We start from the raw sequence: 9,593 nt of genomic DNA, 5'->3' as shown, positions 1-9,593 counted from the left end.
TCGCTGCTTTTACTTGAATTTTTAATTTGGTCTTCTAGGAAATTCAAAACTCCCATTTTAGTTCGACGTTCCAGACAATCCTGGAAATTTAATTCAAATAATTACATTCATACATTTGTACACTGAGAACAGTTTACACATTCGTCACACTGCAAACATGTGGAGTGTTCAGGCCTTGGTGGTGCATCTGCTGCTACTCGGTTCCATCCTGAGCATCTACTTCCAATCGACCATCTTGTCGGATCTCGAACCGCTGAGCACGCTGCGTGAATTGGGCTTGGAACCGCCGGCTGATCGTTTGGTGGTGTTCGTGGTCGATGGACTGCGGGCGCAATCCGTTTTGGCGGACCACTGCAGTGCGGTTCCTGACCTCCGGGAACTGTTCGTTGACCACGCATTAGTTGGCATCTCGCGGGCTTGCCCACCGACTGTTACTCGACCGGGACACATCGCCATCTTTGGCGGTTTCAATGAAGATCCTGCTGCAACGCTCACTAACTTTGCCTGGAATCCGTCCACTTTTGACACCGTCTTCAATAGGAGCAGGAACGCCATAGGTTGGATGCAGGACGAGGTTGCCAAGGTCTTCACTCACCTGCCCACCGGCGGAGCTCCACTGCGTTTTGAAACCTTCGCGAGATCGGACATTTCGGACAGGCTTAGGTTGGATCAGTGGACATTTGACAAGGTGCGCAGCTTTCTGACCAATGAACAAAATGTGCAGCCATTGCGGGATTCTACCTCGGTGGTCTTCTTTGTGTATCTATCCGACATCGACCTTGCCGAGCACGCCCACATGCCCAACAGCCTGAATTTCCGGGAAAAGCTTAACTACACCCAACGTGGCATTCGGCAGACCTATGAACTCTTCGAAAGCGTTTTCAATGACAGTCGCACCGCTTACCTGATGACAGCGGATTATGGGATGAGTGAGTTGAGTTCATTCATCAGTTCACCATTACCCATGAGTCCCCCGTATATTTTAGGTCTGCACGGTGGCGGCGGAGACGGCGAGGTGGAAACCCCTTTCATCCTCTGGGGTGCTGGTGTTAAGCGCAGGGCTCCCGATCCCGGCAAGAACTTCACTGCCAGTGAGAATGGGACCATATTGCCATTGTACCAGCTGGAACAAATTCAGCTGGCGCCTCTTATGTCCGCCCTAATTGGCTTACCACCGCCAATGAACAACATGGCTCTGATGCCACTCGGATTCCTGAACACCAGCGTTCAGTACGAGCTGCAGGTTCTCCACCTGAACGCGATGCAGTTGCTGGCGCAGGCCAGGATTCTGATAAAGCGACATGAGGACGGTATACTTTATCTGTTGCTGCCCAAATTTGAAAGTCTGGGCTCGGCAGAGATAGAAAACTATCCGCAGATAATTAAGTATCTGGTGGCCAAGGAACAGTACGAGGAGGCACTAAAGGTGAGTCATAAAATCGCCAAGTTAGCTCAGGAATGCATGGAGTACTACCATGGGTACTATCACCTGCCCCTGCTGGTGGCCACCACTGCCTCCTATCTGGTGTGGTTTTACCTTCTGCTGGTGCGACTTGCACGGGAGTCCAACCATCCGAAATCGGAGTGTAAGGGCTACCTAACATGGACCACTTTGATGATGTGCTTGGGAGGATTGGTGCTCCTGGAGCTAATGATATTGCAGCGGGTGCCCCACTTGACGGCCTTCTATCTGCTTCTGCCCTTCGGAATCCTCATATTGGCCCTGGCTGAACGTCCCTGTCTGGATAAGGGGTTAATGTGCCAGTTCCCAGTCCTTCACCTGGTTGGAATCGTTGCGCCCGGTGTTCTCTTGATCTTAATGGCCTTCCACAACAGTCACATCGGACTCCTCTACTTGCCGATAGTGTGCCTCAACAATCGCAGAGCCTTCTTCAGACCTTCCTTGAAGTTAATTTTCTGGCTTGTACTTGTCTTCCTGCTGAGTGGAATCCTGGTGGTCAAACAGAGCCCAAGCCTGCACTTCATCACCGATACCATTGGAGTTTACATTGGAAACAGCCATGTGGTCTACTTCAGCATGATCTTATCCATCATTCGTCCTCTGATCCTGGGGCATCAGCACTCCACACGAGCTTGGATCGTCAACATGGCGGCTCTACTGGTGACAGCCTACGGAATCTATCAGTGGGATGCGGGCCAGCCAGTCTGCACCTATGTTTATGCTGCATGTTGGTCATACCTCCTCTTCGCCTTTCTATCAATCCCATACAGTGGGACAAAGGATCTAAGGCGACGCTTGGAACTGATAATCTTCAATATGCTGACGGTGCACATAATGCTGACCACTTCAATCGGTTCACTCTTTGTTCAGATCATGGTCACGGAGTTTGTGCTCGGACTGGAGCTCTACGAGGAGAGCTTCAGTTACGCAAATCTCAAAGATGCGATTACAACCCAGCAGCAGGACAACCAAGGATTAGAGGAGTCTCGAAATGAAAGGCCTACGAATCCGCTGGAGCACGTACGGCAATCCTATCGCTATGCGGCACTGATACTCCTGTACTTCTACGTATCCTTTTTTGGAACTGGCCACTGGTTCTTCAACTTTACATTCAAACCCATGACATCGCGACTCTTCTTGCCACAATTCCATCTGCACATGCTTGTGGCCTTTATCCTGCTAAAGGTATTCATTCCATCAATCATTGTCATATCGAGCATATACGCCCTGGTATCCTTTGGCCGAAGGAATCCCCGGTCTATCTTCATCTGCCTGTTCCTGATGAACGACGTCATGAGCTTGTACTTCTGCTACTTTGTGATCAATCGAGGTTCCTGGGAGAAGGTGCGAGAATCGTTAGATCACCTCCTGGTGTCCCACGTCTTTATCATTCTGCTTCTTGTGTGCTCCTGGATAGCCAAGGGTTTCCTGGCCAACACCAAGAAGGATAAACCTCTACCTAGAGCACAAGTCCAGGTTGTTAATAATGCTAACTTAGCTCAGGACAGTCAGGCTTAGATCAGTTCGGATTATGTGCCAATATATCAATATGCATTTATATCTTAGCTGAATTATGCTGCTCCTGTATCAATAATAAACCTAAAACTTCACAATAAAATAATATTTTTATACCAGTATAAATTATATTTAAGAATGTATTGGAAGTTCACTGTGGATCTACCGATATTACGTATACGACTAGTAGGTCATCTAACTTTCATCCATACAAGTTGTGATGAAGTTCGCGAGGCAAAACTGACTACTGAGCCGTTTCTGGTTATGACATCGCTAGACAGGCATTTGTTTTGGGGTTTCCCCACCCGACCCCATAACCCATTTGCATAAGAAGCAGCCCGACGAATGCGTGTCTGTCGATGATGTTCAATGGGCACACATGTTTGCCACGACTCTTGGGTGCCTCAGCCCCCCCAATGTCCGTGGATATTCCGTACCCTTTCCGGGTCTCCACCCGCTGTCAGATGCGTGCGTTGCCTGGCTGCGGGGGTCACGAGACTCGCCATCGATCCAACAGAAGGAAAATTTGCATTCGAAAGGCTTGGGAGATAGGAACGAAGCGGGTTGGCGAGTGTGCGGATGCGTGCCTGGAAGACACAATAATTAAAAAGCGATTTGTCTAGAACCAGGTGGATTTAGGGAGCCAGTGGGTAGTGGGTAGGGGGCTTGGCGTGGTTCCGCCTCCGGCGGACAGGCCCCACCGAAAATGAGCACCACCCCGAAGTGGTACTGCCGCAACAAATCCCAGCCGATGCACACGTTCGCGGAAATCGGCAAATTGGGCCTGGAGCTGCGTCGGATTACCAAGCGGATTGTGATCGATGTCAACTCGGCGATTTTCAGTGAACATGTAAGTGGCTTGGAGTTCTTATTTAAATTGTTAGCACATAAGCTGCCTTCGAAGGACACCATTTTGGAGGAGTGCGAGCGGGTGGTGGAGCAGTACTGGAACCTCAAGGATGAGACCAAAAATGCTGACTTCCAATCGCTCTCCAAGAAGATCAAGCGAAGTCCCTACAATCAGCTGCTGATGAAGAAGTTCCATTTGATAATGGATCTCAATGACCGACGCTTTTGCCAGCTCACCTTTGTGCTGAAGCGAACGGTGGGTATTTGAATCCATTATCCCGCATGCGGAATGATCTTGAATCCCCTTTAGTTGAGCTTCCTGCTCCGCAAGGCCATGCAATCGGAGATGTGGCTGAATTGGGCTTTGCACATCACTCAGTTGTACAACAAGTGCCGCAAGGTGGAGAAGCCACTGGTTCCGGTCGAGGTGGATAAGCCACCGGGTGACGAAGAGCTGGAGGAGGAGCCCAAGCTGAGTGGCAAGAGGAAGGAGGAGATGCCCGCTAATGTGTGCAGCAATATGTATCCTGCTCTGCTCCTGGCGCTCAAATCCATTGACTTTGGCTACGTTTTGCAGGTTCAAGTTGTTAGATAACCTATGACCTACTCCTTTTTAAAGAGCGTTATTTTTCGGTATAGTTGGTGGCTCAGACTCGGGTGGAGCAGAATGCCCTGGATTTGGTTTTTGGACTCTTCAACATGGGCGAGCAGGATGCCTGGCGGGAGCAGCAGAATCTGGAGTCCACCTCCTCCAGCCTGGAGATACTGCGCACCCTGAACATATCCTTCGCCGCCGGCGATTACCAACCGTATTGCGATTCCGCCCAGGATTACAAGTCTATGCAGATGCAGATGGCGGAGGAGAGTCTGCAGGATCAGGATCGCCAGAGTCTGCGCTGCAAGCACACGGAGAGCTTTCTGCAGAAGGAGCGCGTGTTTATTGCCCAACTGATAGCCAAGGCCACGGAAATTAGTCCAACCATTTTCGGTGAGTTCCTAGCCATTTCAATTTCAATCAGGTGTAAACAGATCTTATGTGCATCCTGATAGATAATGGCAAAAAAGGTCCTGTGGATATGAATGCCTACATTGTGAAGGGTTTGCGACTGCTCTGGTCGTATGTAGGGATTATCTTGGATCACATACTGCTCTGGTGGATAGATAATCCCGTGTCCTGCTATCGCTTAACCCATATCGATTCCATACGCAGCTGGCTCTATCATCAGAGTGTTAATGGTCAGTGAATTATAATATAAATTTATTCATCAATAAGAATATCCAATATTTCTTATAGATATTCCCGAACCCGTTTTTTCAACACTCCGCGGAATTGGTGAGATCCTTACAGGATTCGTTTGCAACAACATTTGGGATCAACTCTTCCGTCTCACCCTAATATCTTCCAACAATACCAATCGCTTGGTGGATGTGGTAGCTGAGCAATATCGAGATTGCCCAAAGAATGTGATATATATATGCACATACTATTATATATTCCCTCTCATTAAGGATTCAATTCTTTCAGGAATTTGGTACTCCAACCGGCACCGTGTGGATCAGTATATTCGCCAACCTGGTCAACCTGAGCAACCAATATTTCTCCAATCTGGAGGCGCACAATAACTCCAGCCTGCTGCCGGTGGCTGAACAGATACCCATACTCCATAGGCTGGGTAAGATTGGCATAGGTTATACACCACAGACTCACAATATATCGATTCACTTGCAGACCATTCGGTGCATTCCATGCGCCTTTGGGTCACCGAGCAGGCGAAGCTCCTTTGCTGCGAGTGGAAAATGGACCGCTTCTTCCAGATTCTGGAGCACGATGTCAAGCTGTGCCTGAATGTCTTCATTACCTTCCAACTGCCCAAACTCACTGCCGACCTGAGCGATATACTGATGCTGGTTTGCGTTGCCCTGCGCACCAAGCTCATCGCCGAGGTCAACGCCAACATAGACAAGCTAAAGGTGACTTATTCGCACGCTAGTAGTGAGTCGATACTAATTCCTAATCCCCCAGAAAACCACCGACGAGTGTGTTCAGATACTTTCCGCAGTTTGCCGAGTCCTCAGCCTGGCCAACTTTACGCTCTGTTTTCCGGCCGCCAGTTTCTGGCAACGCGAGGTGTACAACAACGATGAGAAGAGCCTCTATGTGGGCTATGTGCTGGACGAGATCTATCTGCCCACTATACGTGCCACCAAGGACATTGTCATACTCAAGCTGATCCTGAAGCTGATTTGTGAGGCCTGGCTGGACTTTATCTACCAGAAACGCATCCGCTTCAGTGTGAACGGAGCGGTTCGCTTGCTCAACGATTTCGACGATGTGCGTGAGTGGATCCTGGCCTGCAGTTTGTTGGATGAGGAGCAGCTGGATAAGCTGAGCAACCACGAGGTGCTGCGCATGTGCAAGGGTGTGGGCAAGATACTGCTCCGAAAGCCGGAGGATGTGATCTCCATCACCCAGTCGCCCAAATACGACAAGAAGGCGCGTAAGTTGTGGTTGAATATCTATGTGGATCCTTGTTGGTAAGTCTTTTTCTGGTCTTCTTGTAGAGGATGCCTCTGCCCAGGACACTCAGCTGCCCTCGGAGATGTTCGTCTCCAATCAGAAGCACTGGCTGCAACTGAGAGCCAGTGGAGGCAATGGATTTCCGTTCCTGAAACTCTGCTGCGGCGATATTGGCATGTAGATGACCTCGTCAGGGGGTACAAATGTTTATTGAGCCGCTAAAATGCTTTACAAAAGTGAGGGTCTAGAATATATTATATATATATATTAGAAAAAGGGCAACTATGGTTATGGTTTTTCTCTTATGTGGAAATCTCCCTTTAGGCGGGCACCTTGCGACTGATGATCTTTATCAGCTCATCCACGCGCTCGCTCTTGCCGGCGAATTGTTTTGGATGCGGTCCAATCATTTGAATGATCATCGGCACGTCTTGCGAGACCTGAAAAATAGCAACATATTCGAATATTTGACAGCTGTCAATTTGGGCTATCCCGAATATAGGTCAATACCTCGAGGAAACGAACGAGGGCCTTCAGGGTGCGGAAGATCTGGTCTTCGTTGGGACTGCTCTGGAAGAACTGAAGAATGGCCATGGCCAGCTCCACGGCAATATCGTCGAATACCTGCAGATATATATATCTTGTATCTACGATAATTTCTAATACTTTGCATGCCACATACCACAGTCTTCACTTCCTTAATAGCAATGTTGTACAGGATCATGCTGCCAATGTTTTTCAGCTGCGGGCAATTGGATAGGATGCAGTGGACGGCCACCTTGGTGGTCACTCGTATGTTGGAGATGGTCTGACCATTGTACTCCCACTCCGAAATGTACAACAGCCATTCGGAGGGACCCAGGTTCTCAAACAGATTGCACATCTGAAAAATATTGAACATATAATAAGCTGATATATTCATTATCCCATTGAGGAACCTACAAACATGGCCCAGGCCTGCTGCTCCTCGGGCGTCTGCTTGTCAATGTCCTGGGCGTAGTTCATCAGTGTGTGATCCCTTCGATCCTGGTGCAGAATGATGATCACATCGTCTTTGAGCGCCGCATAGGCCAGCGTGCGGATCAGGTGTATCCGTGTGTCCGGCGAGAAGGCCTGATTGTCGCGCAGGACGCGCTGCACGAAGATCAGAAAGTTGTCGCCCAGCGCCCAGGAGCCATCGTCCTCGATCAGATACTGATGGAGCTCCTCCATGGCCACCTCCTCCTCCTTGTAGATCTTGCCATCGAGCAGTTTCACTAGGCTCTCTAGCTCAGTCTTTATCTGTGGCGAGGGAAGTGGAAAGGATAAGATGCATTTAGGGATGATTCGCCATTAGATAATATAAGTCACAGATTTACTGCAGTTTTCAAAAGTGCATCTAATTGTTTACAAACAAATCGGATAGTTTATAAAACATTTTTGTTGGAGAATATATTAGTATATACAGCTTCCCACTCCTTGGACTTACATCGATGTCTTTGAGTACCAGCGCCGGTTCGCGTGGTACTTCCTTCTCCTCCGTGGACTTGGAGCGCTCCTTGCCGTTCTGGGACTGCTGTTGTTGGGCTGCGGGCTCTGACATCGCTGGTCTATTAATAGCCGGATGAGGAAATTATAATAATAAAATAAATTGTATACTCAAAAATAAATGAATATGCATTCGCATGGGACCACAACAAACTTTCGCTGCGCAAGAGCCATAAAATTGCAAGGATTTTCACTTTTTATGCGATATTATTTTTTACGATCCGCTTGCGATAATGTTGTAATTTTCAGCACAAATTGCCGATCAGGCGTGCTGAAATGTTTACAATTTCGGCAGCAGAAATTTGCGAGGAATTTGATGTTTCATATAAACAAACAGGCGGAAAAGCATTTAGCTTAATTAACAGCAGAGAAGCGCTGGGAAATGAAATGGGAAAAGGAAAAGCGGTTGCCGGCGACACAATTGGGTAGGGGAAAAGTTGTCAAACCGAAGTGTGACAGTAAAACTGAGGAAAACTCAAAATAGCCGCGGTATTTATAGTTTTTTACTTTACGTAGACAAAAACAAGGTACAGAAGATTCTCAACTGGCAACACGAAATTGCATGCAATGTGATATAAACGATTTTTTCCGGCCTCAACCAACAGAAATTGGTCTTTATAATCAAATAAAAAGTTGAGATATTCCCAATTAATATGCATAATTTATAGATTTCCAAATTACTCACATGCTATTTTAGTAGAAGTGACACAGAAATTCCTACACTTTCGACACCAAATCGTGGGAAAGTCGCGAAGAAAAAACAAAATTCAAAACTCAACTAGGGCACAAATGTTAACAGTTGTTTATTCAAAATCCCGAAGATGAATATATGGTTATTTATTTTCCAGATCATGCAACTTTTGTAGAACTTTTCATTGAATTCCGGAGATCGAGTAGCACGCGAACCGTTTTGGCAGAGAGTCGCCTCGAAATTGCCTCTGTTTGTTCGGAAAAGTTCCGTGGAAGTGTGAGGAAAAGTTTCGGAAAATGCACACTCAAGCGCGTAGGAGCGATCTGTGAGTGTGTTCTTTCGGATATATCCGATCGGATCGGTTCTTTATAAATAGATACAAACGCCTCAGTTCGCTCGAGTTACCATGCCCAGCATTAACCCCCCTCAACAACCACCTCCGCCTATGAAGCCCGCCCGGTAGGCGACATCAGCAAAGTGCCAACGCTGTATATATATATATTGATCACGAGCTACCATGCCAGCATAGCCTCGTCCCCCGCTACCTGAAACTCTGTTGCAGCCGATGATGAAATCGGCATGAACACACACACACACACATATTCACACATACTGCGTGGTGGCGACGCTCTCGACGTTGAAATTAACATGAACCTACACACACACATACACACTGCGTAATCGCGACGTCCTCGTCTAGACTCGCTACCTAGAACTAACGGGATCAAAAGCACTGCTGCTTGCCCGTGCGTATACATTAAGAATAAAGCTTTCATCATTCTTGATCTTGACACCAAACCGAGCAGTTGATTTATTTAAAGTGGCAAATATATATATATCATAAGTACACAATAAAGTCATTATTGACTCCCATCACATCAGCCTGGGCAGCAACTAACTAAGAGTAGAGAAAGGAGGACCCCCGATCCAACGGAGGCACTCGTAACTGGCGCAGCCGGACTAGAACTAAAAGGATTAACAACGCCTTTCACGTTCTTCGTTCCACTTCTGTAAACGGGTAAGTAAGTGAA

General features: G+C 47.7%; 3 protein-coding genes across 3 annotated transcripts; 2 read left to right on the top strand and 1 right to left on the bottom strand.

The window, feature by feature from the left end:
* The first annotated feature begins 62 nt into the window (after positions 1–62).
* Positions 63–3,098, top strand: LOC6729143 (GPI ethanolamine phosphate transferase 1). Its single transcript, XM_002104428.4, has 2 exons — positions 63–929; positions 987–3,098. Exons 1-2 carry the CDS (start codon positions 158–160, stop codon positions 2,978–2,980), a joined length of 2,766 nt encoding a protein of 921 aa, XP_002104464.1. The 5' UTR covers positions 63–157; the 3' UTR covers positions 2,981–3,098.
* Positions 3,099–3,533: 435 nt separating this feature from the next.
* On the top strand, positions 3,534–6,626 carry LOC6729142. The gene is made up of 10 exons (XM_016174918.3): positions 3,534–3,827; positions 3,882–4,082; positions 4,137–4,403; positions 4,466–4,814; positions 4,877–5,062; positions 5,121–5,290; positions 5,352–5,499; positions 5,556–5,797; positions 5,850–6,324; positions 6,389–6,626. Exons 1-10 carry the CDS (start codon positions 3,684–3,686, stop codon positions 6,523–6,525), a joined length of 2,319 nt encoding a protein of 772 aa, XP_016035796.1. The 5' UTR covers positions 3,534–3,683; the 3' UTR covers positions 6,526–6,626.
* On the bottom strand, positions 6,535–8,874 carry LOC6740248. Its single transcript, XM_016181155.3, has 6 exons — positions 8,557–8,874; positions 7,813–7,933; positions 7,287–7,625; positions 7,027–7,227; positions 6,855–6,968; positions 6,535–6,784 (listed from the first exon to the last, which is right to left on the bottom strand). The coding sequence occupies exons 2-6, from the start codon at positions 7,924–7,926 to the stop codon at positions 6,665–6,667; spliced, it is 888 nt and encodes a 295-aa protein (XP_016035794.1). The 5' UTR covers positions 7,927–7,933; positions 8,557–8,874; the 3' UTR covers positions 6,535–6,664.
* Positions 8,875–9,593: the final 719 nt, after the last annotated feature.

Source organism: Drosophila simulans, chromosome 3R, assembly GCF_016746395.2.
Source record: "Drosophila simulans strain w501 chromosome 3R, Prin_Dsim_3.1, whole genome shotgun sequence".
In the NCBI taxonomy this organism is placed as follows: domain Eukaryota; kingdom Metazoa; phylum Arthropoda; class Insecta; order Diptera; family Drosophilidae; genus Drosophila; species Drosophila simulans.
This window is presented reverse-complemented; position numbering and strand designations above follow the sequence as displayed.